This window comes from Syngnathoides biaculeatus, chromosome 6, assembly GCF_019802595.1.
Source record: "Syngnathoides biaculeatus isolate LvHL_M chromosome 6, ASM1980259v1, whole genome shotgun sequence".
NCBI lineage: Eukaryota > Metazoa > Chordata > Actinopteri > Syngnathiformes > Syngnathidae > Syngnathoides > Syngnathoides biaculeatus.
The window spans coordinates 20700168-20718652 of record NC_084645.1 but is presented as its reverse complement, the minus strand read 5'-3'; the positions used below and the strand labels follow the sequence as shown (position 1 = coordinate 20718652).

General features: G+C 46.6%; 2 protein-coding genes across 13 annotated transcripts in view; one reads left to right on the top strand and one right to left on the bottom strand.

Annotated features, from left to right (window-relative positions):
- Positions 1 to 14651, bottom strand: part of LOC133501819 (genetic suppressor element 1-like) — a 61449-nt gene extending 46798 nt beyond the window's left edge. For 2 of the 12 annotated variants that reach the window (XM_061821840.1, XM_061821852.1), the window contains exons 1-5: positions 13796 to 14286; positions 13302 to 13540; positions 13003 to 13097; positions 12172 to 12254; positions 10070 to 10112 (exon numbers count right to left, since the gene is read on the bottom strand). In XM_061821840.1, the coding sequence (XP_061677824.1) occupies positions 10070 to 10112; positions 12172 to 12231 (103 nt within the window). In that variant the 5' untranslated portion in view covers positions 12232 to 12254; positions 13003 to 13097; positions 13302 to 13540; positions 13796 to 14286. Of the gene's footprint in view, positions 1 to 10069; positions 10328 to 12171; positions 12255 to 13002; positions 13098 to 13301; positions 13541 to 13795; positions 14287 to 14513 lie in introns of those variants that run through there. The other 10 variants (XM_061821849.1, XM_061821845.1, XM_061821842.1 and 7 more) reach the window with 9 other exon arrangements.
- On the top strand, positions 14595 to 18207 carry LOC133501821 (F-box/LRR-repeat protein 14-like). The gene has a single exon (XM_061821856.1). The coding sequence runs from the start codon at positions 15016 to 15018 to the stop codon at positions 16225 to 16227; it is 1212 nt and encodes a 403-aa protein (XP_061677840.1). The 5' UTR covers positions 14595 to 15015; the 3' UTR covers positions 16228 to 18207.
- Positions 18208 to 18485: the final 278 nt, after the last annotated feature.

The window sequence follows — 18485 nt, the reverse complement described above, 5'->3', positions numbered from 1 at the left end:
GAGAGGAAGACCAAAGAAAAGGTTGATGGATGCGGTGAGGGAGGACATGAGGACAGCGGAAGATGCACCAGATAGGCCTAGATGGAAAAAGATGACGGGACAAACCCGAAGAAAAAGAAGAAGAACTCAAACGTGGCCTATAACGCAATTGAATTTGACGACCCTGCTGTGAAAGGTCACGGGGGAGCTGAACCCTGACTGGACCGATGAAGCCTGGCGTCCACACGTTTAGCAGGCCCAGTGAGTCACGCAGTTTTGTATTGATCCGCCGGTGACGGACGAGAATTATCGCTAGCTTTCAAAGACTCCTCGCAATCAATCATGCGCTTTGAAAAAGGATAATAAAAAGGAAGATAAGAGGAGGCAAGAAAATATTCCACAGGACGACGACGGGGCAGCCGGGTTCTCTTAGGCCGCCAAGGACTCTGGGACGATGGTTCCGCAGAGTCACCGGGCTTTCTCGGAACCGCCACCGGCCTGCACCACCTCCGCCCCCGCCTGGCGACGCCGCGTGTCTGATGCTGATAAAATGGAGTCTCATTGTCAGTAGATGGGATCCGAGTTCCCGGTGGACTGGAATTGACGGAAAGGCCGACTAATTGAATGTGTCGTACAGTATGGGGCCTGTCTAATCAATCGCAGCATGTGACTGCGATTTTGCGCAGAGGTGGCAGGCGATCTCACCCGTTACGTAGTAAGTAAAAATACAGACACGTGTAAAAGCAGAAAGTATTCTGGATTTTTTTCACATCTTTGGAAAAAAAATACATTAGTCAGAAAAAAAAAAAAAAAAATCCTTTGTTGATTATTATGGTATTCAGAAAATACGGCGGAACTACGATAAAACAGACCCCGGCAAAATCGGATAAAACGGACTGTCTGGACCGAACAATGTGTCCAAAAATAGTTTTCATTTGTCACTTAGCTCCAGAATTGGCCGCTGTTGTTTACCGGCGCCATACAGGCAGATAACGGGACCCACATATTTCCGGGTCGCAGATATGAAATCGTACACGGCAGGCATGTTGAATGTGCGAGATTGGCATGGCGGCCATGTGTTGGACTTTGAGGGGTGTAAAACAGAAGTCTCGAGAGTATGGAACATGCAATGTTTGGTACAGCAATATTTTTTTGGGTCAAGCCATTTGCCTTCTCCAACATATTTGAAACTAGGAAGCACACTAAATCCTTGCGGCTTGCCTACGATGACTACTGCACAACAACAATCTCACGATAACCAAGCGCACTGGCCCGGTAAATTTTGGAAAAAAAAAAAAGTGCAACTTTTAAATATTTTCAAACTTTTTTTTTTTTTTATATTTATTTACAATATCTTTGTATCGTACTTGGTATTTTAGGCTGCGATTGTGCAGTAATTCAGATGCTCACAAACAAACTTTTGTCGGCATGACAGTACAAAGGACGATAAGCAGTTGCGGGAGCGGTTCCGACACGTTAGCCAACCCCAAACCGACAATGGCGGCCGCGTGCGCGCGGCAGATAAAGCAAAGGGAGGAAACGGCAAAGAGGATGAAGCGCTGGTGCGGAGGTGCCACGAGTACTCGCACTCTGTACTTCTACTTGTGTAAATTTAAAAAAGGTGGTAAAAAATAGACGTGCAGATCGAACTGCACGGGCAAAAATTGCATCTCGAATGTAAAACTAGAAATTACTTCCATCAATTATATTTATTTCCTATATTAACACAATAATAAAAGCATAAAAAGCTTCTTTAAATGTAGTATTTTCCTTCTTTCATTAACTTGAACTCATCATATTGCTTTGTGTCGCTAGCCAAAATTTCAATTTATACGCCACCGCTCGAGTGAACCGGGAGGAAAATATTCGAGGCACTGTGATGCCCTCGCCACAGTCGCAGACGCACATTTGGCAATTTAGCCAACGGGACAAACCAAACAAGGAGCTGCTGTGGGCCACCGCTCACACTCAGATGCTCACACGCAAACTCCGGCTGCTAATTTACCTCACGAGGCCACGCCCTTTAAAGGCACACATCCAACAAATATGACATACAGTACACATATTAATTCCATCCATTTTCTTTGCCGCTTATCCTCACAAGGGTCACGGGGAGTGCCGGAACCTGTCCCAGCTGTCAACGGGCAAGAGGCGGGTGGGGTACACCCTGAAATACTGCCGGCCAATTGCAGGGCAGATAGAGACAAACAGCCGCACTCACACTCACACCTTGGGGCAATTTCGAGTGTCCAGTTAATGTTGCATGTTTTGGGGACGTGGGAGGAAACCGGAATGTCTGGAGGAAACCCACGCAGGCACAGGGGAGAACATGCAAACGCCACACAGGTAGACTGGCATCAAACCCGGGACCTCAGAACTATGAGGCCAATGCTTCACCACTTTATGAGCCACTTTATAAAATCAGTTCAATTTTTTTCTACTAAAAATGTGTTATTGGGACTCCCAATGAGGTTTCATGCAGGACACCCCCCCCCCCCCCGCAGCATGATTGGCTCCTGCATTACGGAAAGGGCAGGCTACTTTGTTTCCTTTGGTTAGGTTTAAGGTTGGGGTTAATGTGGGATTCATACCGACGCCACCGCACAGAAATCATGTATTTCTTTTCCCCTCTGGAAGCAGTAGCGCACGTTTTACCGGGATACAGCAGCCAATCATATTGCGATGCCCTGTGTCTTTCCTCGAAGACAAGTGGGACGCCTAAGAACGCGGCAGAGACTTCTGAACTCCGGTTGGACAAAGTCCGGGCCCTGCGGCCCCGTGCGGGGTCACACTCTGCTGTGGCGAGGTCAAGAGAGGAGGAGGAGGAGGAGGACGAAGAGGAGAATAGCTGACAAAGCCACGTAGCGACGTGCGATGATTACAGACAACAGCCAATAACGAGCAGCCACCCCTGACCTCATCGCCGTGGAAACAGCGAGGAAGGCCCGTCACCAACGGAGTCGTACAAGTCAATCTTCCCCGAGGAAGAGGAGGAGGGGGAGGGAGAGGAGAAGAGTCTCATGATGAGGTCAATAAAACCTTTAAATCATCCCCCCCCCCCCTTCAAGGGGGAGCAGCTCTCCCCGCCTTCACAAGACTTGTGAAGCCGCCCCCCACCCCACCCCCTCGGCTCTCTATCACTTGCCTGTCAGATGCACGCTGTGGCAGAAAAAGAGACGACACCCCGCTCGCTGCGGTAACCGGGGGCTGCCATCAGCACTTAAACATTTCTCCCCCCACCCGCCGCCACTTCCTCTCTTCCCCTCGCCGGCCACACACAAGATGGCACAAACAAAAGCAGCCAAAAGATGAAGAAAAGAGAAGCATCGCATCCTCCCCTACTTCCTCCTTCTTTATATTCTCGCCCCCCCCCCCTCCCCACACTCGACTAAGCCCGGCGACCGAGTGCGCGAGCGAGCCTCATTACCTAACCACCACAACTTGTATCACCCGTGTGTGTGTGTGTGTGTGTAAATATATTTGTCATTCCCAATGTCAGCTCGGCAGACATTAAAAGAGGTGGCGTGCGGTAAGGAAAGAAGATTAAAAGAGGAGGAGGAGCAAGGAAAGGAGAGAAGCAGGGGATGACAGGAGGGGGGACGGTACTGATACTGCATTCTATCAGAAATAGTCAGCAGGGGTCATTATGCAGATATTTTATACAGACACATCAATCGTCGTCATCCTCCTCCCCGTCGTCTGCATCACGAGACATTTAATTAGACACCGACGTGATCCGAAAGATGCAAAGAAGGGCAGGTGGGGGGGGGGAAGTAGGCAAAACCCAACGAGGGGAAAAAGTGCTGCAGTCAAGGCACAGCGCCGGGAAGCCCAAAGGAGACAACTTGAGAGCGCGTGCGGCACTTGCTGAGGTTGGCACGGCCGCGTTGTCGGCTGTGGGTGCAAACGCGCGAGAAAAAGAATGAAAAGTCGAGGCAGTACTGTACAGAGCTCGTGCAACTACATCACCCAAGTCACGTGAGCGGCCGCATTGCCGGTCAAGCTAAGCGTTGTTCAATGCGAAGTCGGTCGGAGACGCCTCCCAGAGTTTTGTCCGATACCGTTGAGCATTTAGAAGGTGATAATAGACGAAGGTTTTATTTGTTCCATGATCAACTTCTAATGAACTCAAATCAATCGATTGCCCCTTTGAAATGAATGCAAAGAGCTTCTAGAAAATGGACAACTGTATGGATGAGCGATGATCAGGCCATTGATTCCCCCCCAAATTAGCATCACCAAAAGGTGGACGGAGCCGACTTTCCAACTCCTCTCATGACATCCCCTCCCCCCCCCCCCCCGAGCCCCTCCGTGACCTTTCGACACGCGCCCGTCCCGCCGGGTGATTTGCGACCTCGGCGCATCATAAATCGCGCGGATGGACGCCGTTCCTTCGTGTTCCTCGTCGCCAAATTATTCCACGTGTGCGCGATGCGCCCTCAATGCAAATCACGCGATTCACTTGATATTGCGGATATGTCGTGTCGTGTCGTGTTCTCTTTTTAAGTTTTAGTCAGCAAACCAAATACCGCAGCTATATACACATCCATGTCTCGCTAGATCGCGCGTTTTATGGGTTTCCCTGCACATCCGAACTGAACTGAACTGAACTAAGTGGAATTTTTTTGATCCCACAAAGCCAAAAGAAAATATGAAAATATCTGTTTGCTCCATCTGTGTGAGTTGCCGTTTTGCGTGTTCAGTTGTTTGTTTATATTTACCGTAACGCCTCTGCTAATTTGTGTCAGGCGTCAACTCAACTTTTTGTTATATGTCAGCATTAAGCTAGCAGCAGACTTTGGCTAAAGAAAATGAGAGTTTGGTTGACGCTTCATCATGAAGTGTTTAATGCTCTCTTGTTGTATGTCCTGTTGAGCCAAGCGTGTGTGAAAGTAGCACTTGTTTGAAGGTTTAGAATTACAGAAATATAGAAGCTAACATTCACTAGACTATGAGGTTTCGTATTATGTTAGCATAAATTAAGAAGACTTTTGTTAGCGAAAAAGATTTTGTTCAAATTTGAAACATTGAATTCTCTTTAGTTTTATGTTTTTGTGTTGTTTTGCAGTACAATTTATTTGAGCGTGCCAAACATCTTGAAGCATGCACACAGAACTGTGTGCGAGTCTTCTTTTTGTTTCCTCAGAGTGATGTTATCCAATTATTCCATTTAGTGAGCGCAAAAGAAGAAGCGCTTTTTATTCATCTGAAGTACGTTTGACAAAGTTGTTTAAAGCAGGATGCGTGTGTCTCCCACGTCATTCGGCTTTGAGGAATCAGCCAAAAGGAAATTGGGAACATGTTTATTATTTTTTTTTTTTTTTATGTTAAATTATCACGCTTGCCTTTCGTGAGGGCAGCGTGGGATCGATTATCGCTCAGTGATGGTGTCGATATCTGCCCTGTGACCGACTGGCGACCAGTTCAGGGTGTAGTCCGCCTTTCGCCCGAAGCTAGCTGAGATAAGCTCCAGCTTTCCCGCAACCCTTGTGGGGATAAGCGGCTTGGACAATGACATGTTAAATTATGAACTGCCCCCCCCCCCCTATTCCCATACTCCTGATCATCACACACATACACGCACATTACCTGGGGGGGTCTCAGCTAGCACCGGCCCCCCCCCCCTCCCCACACAGGCCTTCACCCCACATGCTCGTCTCAATTAATCACCCAGCAAAACAGATGTCAGGAACAAAGGAAGGATCTGCAAGCCTGTGGCACAAAAAAAAGGAAAAAAAGAGGGGGGGGGGCGTTGGATGAGTTCATGGCGGGGGAGGGGTTGGAAGAGGAAGGAAGGAAAGAAAGATGACATGATAAAATTCTACTAGTTAATGCTACTATTTCATTATCACCTTGTTAGTAGTACTCCAACTAGAAACTAGCATATTTTTTATCCATCCTATCCAAGATATACAGCTCGAGTTCTTTATACTAGTATGCTCCCCCCCCCCCCCCATCTTCAGTAAGACGATTCAGTGCACTAGTAGAATGACTGGATCTTAAATTGGTAACGTAGTTGACCTACTATTAAGCCAAATGTATTCTAGTAGTGCGCTGAATTTCTCTTCCTAGTGATGACAAAGAAGATACTAGTGCATGGAGCTTAAACTGGATATGAAATCAATGTTGAAACGGCTTTTCGTGGCGCAGTCGGGTGTCCTGTGCCACGCAGGACACCAGTGCTTTGAGCACTAGTGTCACCTTTGGCCTCGTGTTGTTCACAACATGTGACAACAGTGCTCAGAAAGCGGGGGGAGAAAAAGTTTGAAAAGAGGAAGTCGGCGACGACAACAAAGGGCCCGCCGCCGGATAAACGAGCGTCTACAAAACAACGGCTAGCAAACGACGCCGCGTGCCGAAATAGAGCAAAGATTGAAAACCTGTCAAGATAAAGACAAAAGCCGGCGTTTCAAGTGTCACTTTTTCTCGCCGCGATACTGTCAGCGCACAAACGGCAGCCTTGACAGCTCCCGGCCGCTTTGAACGCCTCGCAGTCATCTTTTATTCACAAATGCAGATTTGATGCCTTTTACGGGCCGCGTCGTAACCTGTTGTTAGGCTCGCGCTTCCCCCGATCTGCTGGGGAATTATTTGACGGCTACATAATGCACAGATGCGAGAGCGTGGCGGGGGCGACGGAGGGGGCGGGGGGGGGTGTGGGGTCGTCAGCAAGACGACATCTTACGCAGGGAAACAAACGAATGCGGGGGGCATCGGCGGGGTCACCGTTAATCAGCTTTACGACCACCGCTAGCGTGACGCCTGTGTACAAAACCATCAATACAATCCGAAAGCTGTGCCAGAAACGTCACCTGGAGCAGTACACAATCTATATTTGTAGAATCATGTGACAAAAACATAAAAACAACTAACCAGGAAATTTGCAAAACAGCGTTTCGTGGTCGGTTTTGGATTCTGAAAGTAAACTTTCAAAATGGCGTTTGTGGAGGTCAAGAATTCAAATTTAAATTTGAAGGTCCACGCTCACATTTCCAAATGATTTTCAGCCTTTCCAATTATGGTTTCAGCCCGGGTTGGGATTTTAGGGGTTAATGTTTCAAATTCTATCCATCCATCCATCCATTTTCTTTGCCGCTCATCCTCACGAGGGTCACGGGGAGTGCCGGAACCTGTCCCAGCTGTCAACGGGCAAGAGGCGGGTGGGGTACACCCTGAACTGGTTGCCAACCAATCGCAGGGCGCAGAGGCAAACGGTCACACCTAGGGCTCAATTTAGAGTCTCCAATTAATGTTGCAAATTATAGTTTGAAGGAAAGTGTCAAGGCTTCAAAGGGATGTTTCAAAATAATAGTAAACAAAGGTTCAAATTTCACATTTGGGTTTTAAGGGTAACGTTGGAGTTTCATACCTGGGTTAAAATATTAAATGAGGGTTACGGCTCCAATTTATTTATAGATTAATTGCCCCAATTTCAGGTAGGGTTAATGTTGCAAATTTGAGTTTAAAGGCTAAATAAAGTCCTGGCTTCAAACTAGTTTCAAAATTTGTATTTAAAAAAAAAAAATGTAAAGATAGATTTGCTCTGATCATCTAATTGGAGGACTGAAAATTTGTGATATCATCGAGTGGCAGTCCTCAATTTGAAATGTGTCCCATTGCTAAAAGCGTTGGCGTCGCACCGGCCACCACTTCTGATGGAGGCCGTGGGCAGATTACATTGACATGGCAACACATGTAGGCTGAAATATAATTGGCCAAAAAAACTAAACAAAAAAAAGTAGCATTCATATCCATAAGAGAAATGTGATGAAAAGAAAAGATAGACCAAAACAATTTCAGTTTTTAAATGTTGTGCCTCTGACTGCGTTGAGGGCAGCCGAGACCGCCTACGACTGCATTTTACTATCTCGCAACATGCGTTTATGTTTATGAGCCCAAGCTGTTAATGTTCAAATCCCACCGCTTTCCCCGTCCCGCCAGCGCGGGGAGAGAGAGAGAGAGAAAGGGTGAGTTACGACCCGCAGCAGCCGTCTCGCCTTCAATCACGCGCGTCGGAACAAGAAAACGACAACAAGAAGCGCAACATTTCACCACGATGTCACGCACGCCAACTTCTGGGTGGCAATAGCTGAAGCATCCTCATCGCTTACGTGTCGCTGGAACAGCGCAGAGCAACCGAGAAAACCCAAAAGGCTTCAATGGTCATCTTCGACTTACAGTACTGTCATCGCATTTAATCATAACAAGAAACATCTGCATTTGCTTATCCTCCTTACCCTTCCTATTAACAGAACGTCTCTTGTTCTTTTGTTCTTGTTAGTTTGTCTGTTCTTTGTTCTGGATGTCGTACCAGGGCGGCACCGACCGACTGCCGGAGACAAATTCCTTGTGTGTTGTTACGCGCTTGGCCAATGAAGCCGATTACGATTCTGTCAACGATCAGCAACATTTTTCACTATTTTCCGACATGTTACAAACCAAACCAATGACAGACTCATCGTTAATTCATGGGGGGGGGGGGGGGGAGAATATTCAGTGTCAAAATTATTATTTGGGGGGAAAAAAAGAATATTCATTGACAAAATTATTATTTGGGGGGGGGGAGGATATTCCGTGTCAAAATTATTATTTTTCATCTATAGTATGAATTCAATGGACCTGAAGTGCAGTTGACTATGAACCACCCTCAGAAAGTTTGGATCAAACTTGGACCCCTTCGAAAGAATTAGAACCCAAGAAGTCGCCCTCAATTTCAAAACTGTCCTGTGATACTGATTTATTCTCATTATTGATTATGTTAATCATTAAACGTGCCTACCAAACAAACAACAGTCATCGCTAATAATCAGGACAATATTATCTTCCTGAATAAACTTAACGCAAAGCATGGTTTGATTTTTGTCCATTTTATGCACAAATTTGGTTAAAAACAAAAAAAAAACAGTCAGACATGATCGAAGTATGACGTGGATTAAATCCAAAAAGTCTTGCAAAATGACCTGATCAGATTTACGTGCATTTGTGACGATGTTAATATTAACCCGGCGTCCCATTTTTGGGACATCATGATTTTCACCCAGTATATCCTTCAGTGTATCAAAATATTTAAGTGTTTTAATCTGATTCTGATTCTGGTTTTCGGTACGATCTACTAAGAAAACCCAAGTACCTTCTCGCAGGCAGCGTCCCATTTTTGGGACGAGATTATAAATTATTATAAATAACTTTACCTTCCTTGATTGTGGCCTGTTAGGAGACTCATCTCGATAAGGCAAAAAAATTGCCACCCCGCCCATGAGTGGGCTAATTTTTGGCGGCCCACAAGTGCTGAACGGCAACGCGGTAACGCCGCTTTTCTGTATTGTATTTCTTCAAACAGCCAGCCAATCCAGTTATACTTTCTTAGTATGTCACGTCACGTGACTCAGAAAGCGTAACTGCGATTGGCTGGGAGTTCGCTTCTGACCTGAAGTAACCCTGCCTGGTGGTGAAAACGGTGAATTTCAGACAGCGAATTGTTAACAGTGAAAAGTTACACTGAAAATGTGATCACTTTACAGTTCAAATTCAAATCCTCGTGACACATATTTACTTCCATATTTCTGGTTCCGGCTACTAAGCGAGAACATCCCAGCGAACACCAAGATGTACAAATATAGCCTGGAAATTATTCATATGCTGTGTTTTACAGCCGTACGATAGTTATAAGATATAGTGTGTCATTGTGGCAGAAATAACGAAGCTCTACTGTCGACGCTCGTCTTTCCATTTGCAGCAACGTCCCGTTTCACGTTCTTTAGCAGCGGGCCAAGCGACGGGCCAACGTTCGGCAAATTCTGCTTCACAACAATGGCGAGACCCCCGCACACGGAAGGATCCAAAACACGACGTCGCTACGGGGAAACGCATTGGGCGCCCGCAGCCACGAGACGCCGCGATATCGCCAAGGACTAATTAGCGCAAAGCTATTTTCCCATATCTGCATTAAGGATAACAGGGTTCATTTTAATTAGTAAGCAATCCTCCCAACACCGAATTTGGAAATTTCTAACATCAGCCGAAAGCTGAAATCGGGAGGACGCCAAAAATGAGTCATTGCGTGAAAATGTGAACTGGTGACAAGACTTACCACAGGATGTGTCGCCGCTCATCCGCCACTTTGCGGCGTTACCCTTGGAAACCAAACAAAAACAAAACAAAACAACTCAGCAGTTGCTTGTGCACAAGCCACTTAACGGGATGCTTTGTCATAATTACGTCGGTTCGCTTATTTTCTACGGTCGCCGCGGATCCATCCTTCTCCCCCCGCTTTTCGCCCGTCACTCGCACTTGCCGCGCTCTCTTGTGAGTCGGTGTCAACTTGTGTTTTCACCTCCGTGTCGCGGCGTCACACGCACAAATCTCCCCCCGCTTTTCGCCCGTCGCTCGCACTTGGCGACCCCCAACCCCCCACCCGCCCCCATTCGAGTCGGTGTCAACTTGCGTTTTCACCTCCGTGTCACGGCATCGCGACAAAGACGCGCACGCAGGGGTCGTCTTGAAGTTGACGCTGGATTGCGACCTCTCGGCGTTGCTCCCAGGCCAGTCGGAGCAAAACAGAACCGCGTAAAAGTAAACTTAAATGCATTTGAATCTCGTGAAATAAAGCAAGGTTTTAATACAGGATTAGGGTTCCAAGATAGGCTTGGCGATTCAAAGCGCGTTTTTTTGCGCAGTAGGGTTTCTATCCTGGTTTAGGGTTTGTCGATAGGGTTTTCAATCATAGATTTGAGCCGGGGTTACGGTTTGAAACGAGATGTATGGGCCACAATTAGAGTTGCAAGGCCATTGTTAAGAGTTTCAAAGCAGAGTTTCCAACGTGGGTTCGCAGTCACTCACATTTGAAAAACGTACGGGTGTGGTCAGTCATGCCCGCAGATATAAAGTTGCGGGTGTGTGTTCTGTTTGTAATTATGAGTGTACCCCTTTAAGAGTGGAGGGGGGCGGTGTCAGGTACACTAGGAAGTAGGAGTAGGCTGAGCAGAGACGCGTGCTTCCGTGTTAAAAAAAAATAAAAGACGCAGGCTGTGGTTCACTGCGCTGGATCGGTTTTCATGTGCGCTGAGAGTGCGCAATTGCGCAGTGGCACAGCTTAGACGGAACATTGGTCAAGACTACACAAAAAAAAGCCACGTCTTTCAATATCGTTATATTTCTACTTGTAACAAATTTCACGCGTGTGATTTTTTTTGTGCTCGACTGTGCAGAGTGCGATGGCGCAAATCACAGTGACTGGTTTAGGGTGTTAAATCACGGCTTCAGGCCACGGTTAGGTTTTTAAATAAGGGTTAAAGTTTCAAATAATTGGGTTCGAAGAAACAGTTTTAAAAATTGGTTTTGAGACAGCTACGGCTTTATGAATTAGGACTAGGGTTTCAAATTACAATTTCAAGCATGTGATCATGGTTTCAAGGCTAGGTGAGTTTTTATGTACAAAAACAAAAAAAATGTAAAATAAACGGCTCCGTGGTTGGAACATTGGTTTGGTAAACCAGGGGTCGTGAGTTCGTATCCCGCTGGGGCCTCCGCTGCCCGGGAGGGGTTGCGTCAGGAAGGCCATAAAAACTGTGCAAAAGAAATATGAGCATTTCGCTGTGGCGACCCCTAACGGGACAAGCCGAAAGAAACTTACTTACTTACTTACTTTTACTGTCACCAGGGATGTTGATTACTAAATACATATTCCAACAGATGTGCTTTGGTTGGCTGCAACATTTCTGCTCGAACTGACCAATCAAAGGATGGAAAAACACAGTAATCCCTCTCTACTTCGCGGATCACCTATCGCGGATTCGGTGCGTCACGGATTTCCATCCCACCCACAAAAAAAGCCTGATTGCTAAGCTAATGCGCCATCCGCGGCATGATGACATGGCCCGATACAGGAAAAAAAAATGCCAGCATACATTAGTACAGGACTGTAGCACAAAGACATATTGACAAGGTATAATGCAGCATCCCCAGCAAGACGACAAGGACCTATGAAGGAAAATATAGATAAATAAACGCCATTTACCTCTACTTCGTGTTTTTTTTCCCTTTTCGCAGGTCGCTCTGGTACCAATTAACCGCGAAAAACGAGGGACTACTGTAGTGACGTCATCGAAAGGGTTAGCACTTGGCCCTGCGAGGAGCAACTGGAAAGTTCATCGGTTCAAGAAACAGCCCCGTTGCAAAAACAGTTGAACTTACGTGAGCCAGCACTACCGATTCTGAAGGCTCCGGGCAGATTCGACTGACATGCGCACTCATACAGGCTGAAATCTGCACAGGTTCTGGGGAAAAAAAATTTAATTCAAACATTCATTATTACTGGAAACAATGCAGAAAAGAGAAACGCTACGACGTGAAGGCAACAGAGTGAATACGATTTCAATTATCACAAAATTTATCCTGTAAAAGTAGGTCAGTGGTTCTGGTCGTGTCGAGGGGCCCGGCTGATTTTAGTGCAGTCGAGCTAAATGGCCAACCAGTTACGGATGTTCTTGTGTGTGTGGCGAGCCATTAAGCAAGATGTGCTGAGAGTCGGCTAATTGGAGTTAATTGGCCATCTGGCTCAGATCGCCAGCCGCGGGGGGGGGAACCACCACATTTCCCCCCTCCTGCCCATTTATGTCAAACCTTTTATTGCTACAAAAATAAAAAAATCCATCCCTCCATCTTCTGAGCCGCCTATCCTCACGAGGGTTGCGGGGAGTGCCGGAGCCCGTCCCAGCTGTCAACGGGCAGGAGGCGGGACACGCCCTGAACTGGTCGCCAGCCAATCGCAGGGCAAATAGAGACAAACATCCACACTCACATTCACACCTAGGTGCAATTTAGAGTGTCCAATTAATGTTGAGAAAACGCAAACTCCAAACAGGCAGGGCTGGGATTTGAACCCTGGGCCTCAGAATTGTGAGGCCAACACTCCACAGCTATCATTAGACTTCTGAAGTTTCTAGTAAAAGTACTTATTGAAATGTTTTGGTTTTTTGTTTTTTTTTTATTTATTTATTTATTTTACACACAGTGCTTTAGTACCTCGAGAACAGGTGGAGGATGTTTTGTTTTCCGGAACCCTTCCTGGTTCGGTCAGAATTCTGCCACTCTCTGGTGGACAAATTCGACAACTGCAACTACGAATCAAACAAAGATAATACAATAAAAATTATAATTTGAAAATACATCAAATAAAAAATAAATAAAACAGTAGATAAAAATATGATCAAATAAAACATACAATAAAATACACAATTACAGAGGTACTTGAAAAAAAAGTACAAATGAATTTTTGCGTGTCCCTTTTTTTAAAATTCAACCATTTATTTTTTACCGCTTACCTGAGGTCGGGTTGCAGGGCCAGCGGCTGTAGCGGCGACACCCAGACTGGCCCCTCCCCAGCCACTTCATTCACGCAGCTCTTCCGAGGGGATCCCGGGCTAGCCGAGAAACGTTGCCTCTCCAGCGTGTCCTGGGGTGCCCCCGGGGTCTCCTCCGGGCGGGATGTGCCTGGAACGTCTCACCAGGGAGGCGTCCGTGAAGAATCCCAATCAGATGCCCCAGCCACCTCATCTGGCTCCTGTCATGTATTTGATTAAAATCATAATTTATTCATACATCACTTAAATCTATGATTGTTAATATTCATTCCAGTATTGTTTGTTTTATTTCTTGTTTTTATTTTAAAACGGACAGTGCATTTCAATTAACATTTACATATAAATATGACAGATTATAGTCATAGACTAGTTTCCATCCGTCGTCCCTTGGCAGGTTGATGCAGCATTTGAAATATAAATGCAGTGAAAATAAGGTAAGAAAATTCAAGACTTACCGTAGGGCGGCAGCGCCTGGGTGGAAAATATTATGATGCACTAAAATAAACCGACTGTCCCTTAGTACTGTTATACTGACAGAGATTCCTAATAATACAATAATAATAATAGTGCGATCTAGTTTTTTGTCTTGACTTGAAAATTAAACTTTTTGGGGTTAATAGAAATTCATCACCAAATAATAATTTATAATACTATGATAATTATTAGTGGCTAGTTCAGATTTCGAAAAAATATTTTCTCAGTTCAAATGTGTATATAACATAAAAATAACTCGAATCCTTCTCATTAAAATATTTATTATTACCTATTCTAATGAACATTGAACAACTATACCTTTTAGAAATAAAATTCTGCGTTATTTTACTGAACGAACCAATTTCATGGTACATATTTGATGGTAGAAAGTGTCTAAAAATACCAAAAATGTCAACAACAACAAAAGTTTGCGATCACAATGGCGTTGTCACAAATGCTAACAATAGCTTCTTCTTCTTCTTCGTCTATATTCTTCCTCCTTTTTTGTTCCCGGTAGTCTTGAGCTCCCCCATGGTACCGTGCTGCCACTTACACGTCAATCTTGGCACTACACACTACACATCCTTACCCGGTGTGTTGCTCGTCTAGGGTTACGTCACACACACTATTAGGGCTTTTAAGCACAAACCTGCCTTTATCTCCTCTTAAAAAAAAAAAAAAAATCAGTAAACAACTTACTCGCCATAAGCGTGCTGCATCCCCACTCGTGGTAAATTCGGGACCGCTTGGGTGCAGCGTCCCTTTCCTCCACTCGGTGTCGCTGCCTAAAGCGGCTCTCCTGGCTCCAAGCTAACCGACTTTAGTCAATGGAGCTCCGGGCCGGCTACTGGAAAAGCCCCCGGAGGCCCCGAAGCTACAGCAGCCTGGTATACGAGAAAGGCGGATTTTGATGCAGTTCCACTAGCCGAAAAGTGTATGTTTTTTATGAGCCGGATTATGGGGAACTTTTTAGGAGGAAGCTTCGCGAAACGGTTAGCCGCCATATGCTAACTAGCTCGGCGAAGTTAGCCTCGCTAGCCGGCTCGTAAATGTTCATTTTCTCCCGTTTCTCATTCCGACGGTCGCAGAGACGTGTGACACGGACTGGTTTACACTGAATTCCGCGCTCCGACGCTAAAGTCTCCCTTTTGTTTTGTCGCTATCAACGGCCGCGTCGTCGTCGTCGCTCCTCCTCCCGGTAATGTTCGAAATGGAGACCCACGTCTCGTGCCTTTTCCCCGAGATCCTGGCCATCATCTTCAGCTACCTGGACGTGAAAGACAAGGGCCGGGTGGCCCAAGTGTGCGCGGCCTGGAGGGACGCGTCGTACCACAAGTCGGTGTGGCGGGGGGTGGAAGCCAAGCTGCACCTCCGCCGGGCCAACCCGTCCCTCTTCCCGAGCCTGCAGACCCGAGGGATCAAAAAGGTCCAGATCCTGAGCCTGAGGCGCAGCCTGAGCTACGTGATCCAGGGCATGTCCCACATCGAGAGCCTGAACCTGTGCGGCTGCTTCAACCTGACCGACAACGGGCTGGGTCACGCCTTCGTGCGGGACATCCCGTCGCTGCGGGTGCTCAACCTCAGCCTCTGCAAGCAGATCAGCGACTCCAGCCTGGGCCGCATCGCCGAGTACCTGAAGAACTTGGAGGTTCTGGAGCTGGGCGGCTGCAGCAACATCACCAACACGGGGCTCCACCTGGTGGCCTGGGGCCTGCACCGGCTCAAGAGCCTCAACCTGCGCAGCTGCCGCCACGTGTCGGACGTGGGCATCGGGCACCTGTCGGGCGTGACGCGCGGCACCGCCGAGGGCTGCCTGGCGCTGGAGAAGCTCACCCTGCAGGACTGCCAGAAGCTGACGGACCTGTCGCTCAAGCACGTGGCCAAGGGCCTGGGCGGGCTCAAGGTGCTCAACCTGAGCTTCTGCGGCGGCATCTCGGACGCCGGCATGATCCACGTGTCGCGCATGAGCCGCCTGGGCAGCCTCAACCTGCGCTCGTGCGACAACATCAGCGACACGGGCATCATGCACCTGGCCACGGGCTCGCTGCGCCTGTCGGGCTTGGACGTGTCCTTCTGCGACAAGATCGGCGACCAGAGCCTGGCGTACGTGGCGCAGGGCCTCTACCGCCTCAAGTCGCTGTCGCTGTGCTCGTGCCACGTGAGCGACGACGGCGTCGACCGCATGGTGAGGCACATGCACGAGCTCAAGACGCTCAACATCGGCCAGTGCGTGCGCATCACCGACCGGGGCCTGGAGCTCATCGCCGACCACCTGACGCAGCTCGCCGGCATCGACCTGTACGGCTGCACCAAGATCACCAAGCGGGGCCTGGAGAGGATCACGCAGCTGCCCTGCCTCAAGGTGCTCAACCTGGGCTTGTGGCAGATGACGGACAGCGAGCGCGTCAGGTGAAAAGGAAAGAAGGAAGGAAGGAAGGGACGCCCGACCGACTTACTTCGGTGGTTCTGGTTCTGGGTCTCCGCCTCCCGTTGCCCGCTCCGGCGCATTCCAAAAACCGTGTTCGGCTCGTTGAAGGCTCTTCTTGACTGTCCAAATGTTGTTTTTTTTTTTAACCCTTTTCACAATAAGGACATGTGTCCCGCTGTCAAAGGTTCAGGGTTTGAATCTCATCAATGACTTCCCCGGTAGTCTTTTTTTTTTTTTTTTAACAACTTCATTCGTTTCAAAATACGAGTCTCATCGGCCGGGATAAACTCGGGCGGACGGCCAGCCTTGCAAACGTGAAATTCGGTTTTGCCTCTCCCAAAAATATTTCCAATATCTGGTAATGTAAATCTTTGACCTGCAACATCGTTTCCCCGAGACTTTTGCAATTTATGTGTTCGGGGTTTCTCGTTACATATCTAAAATTCGTACGCGGGTATCTGGAACACTTGTTTGAGATCCATAATTCTTTTAATTACGGTCTGAGATTTAACGTCATTCACCCCAATTTAAAGGCATATACACGCACGTCCCTTTTCAGATATCTTGTGCGGTTTTAAAGAGGCAAAATGAAGTTGTAGGTAGCTGCGACTGCAATTACGATGAGTCAGACTCAAATTGTAGATGTCTTAAACTGCAAGAACTCATTTGTTGCCGATCAACTACTCACAAACATGTTGAATTCCAATTTCTCAAAATGTAATTACTTGGTCGAGTCAGGAAAACTTTGTTGCTATCGACTACGGTAAACGCGGAGAGTCAAAATGATCTTTTAAAAGTGAAGAAGGCTCGCCGGGATCTTGACGTGGAAACGCAGCAAGGAAAATGGATCCAATGGTGCACGGGTGTCAAACTCATTGTTGTCACGGGCCACGTCGTCGTTACGATTTCCCTCTCAGGCCCGTTACGATGAAACCAGAGAAATCATGAATCGTGATACATTCAATTTATGAACTACTTTTGTAATCAGAAATCAAGTGTAATGGGTTTTTCAAACATTCTTCATGTTTGGTAACAAAAATATCTATCATTTATGATATATGACAATTTGAAATGTTGGGACACATTTTCAAAAGAGTCACAGACTTTGACGCCGATGATTTGCCTTCGCGGGCCGCATAAAATTATGTGGCGGGCCGGATCTGCCCCCCCCCCCGGGCCTCGGGTTTGACACCAGTGCGCTCGCGGTTACAGCAGGTGTGCCTCGGAGTCAAATGTTCAGGGTTCGATCGCCACCTCTTGCCTTCCCGCGTGGAGTTTGCACGCACTTGTGTGGGTTTCCCGCAGGTGATCCAACTGACTCCCGCCCACTTTCAAAAAATTTTTCCATATTCGCTTGCATATCCCCGTTTGTCCCTCTGCGCTCCGATTGGCCGGCGACCAGTCAAGGGCGTGCCCCGCCTCTCGCCCCAAATCTGCCACAGCGACTTTTGTGTGTCTCGATGTTTCGCTACCTCACACACACACACAGCAGTGCCTACAGCGCAGTACTAAAAATGACGACGTCTATTTTTGCAACCCCAGCACTAATCCTGCTTTTTATACAAGTTAAAAAAAAAATTAAAAATCGTGGTAATAATAACACATAGGCATTTTCATTCTTAAGGCTGCTGTAGCTGCTGGAATTTTTACTCCTTTACTGGCTTGGCTGATGTATATTTTGGGTATTGAATATTTTTGTACTTCAAATTGAAGTTGTTTTAAAATGAACATGTACAAGGCAATGACAAAGGAAAAAAAAAAAAACCTACCACAGTACTGCCGCCTAGTGGTTGACAGCTGCAAAGGCTTTTATGCAATTAAGTAAAAAAATGTATTAAATCTCATTAGTGTATTTTTCTCATTAAGGAGTTTTTTTGGGCTCGAGAGTAGTATTTGTTTTTAAAGAATGAAAAAAATAACAGTAATTTAAGATGTTTTATATTCATACTGTAGCGCTATTTATGAATAAAGATGGCAAATGTTTCTTTTGAATATTGTGTATTTTGTAATAGTTGCATGATGTGTATTTTGCATGTATATTTAAAATAAATGTACATATACTGTAAAATATAAATACACACCCACACATACAGATCCGGGGTCCACACAATCGTACGTACACCCAAGCCGCCTATCCTCACAAGGGTTGCACACATATTACGACAGGGAAGTGTTTTTCAGCAAAAAAAAAAGTGACGATAAGGCTTATAATTTATTTATATACATACATACATACAAAAATC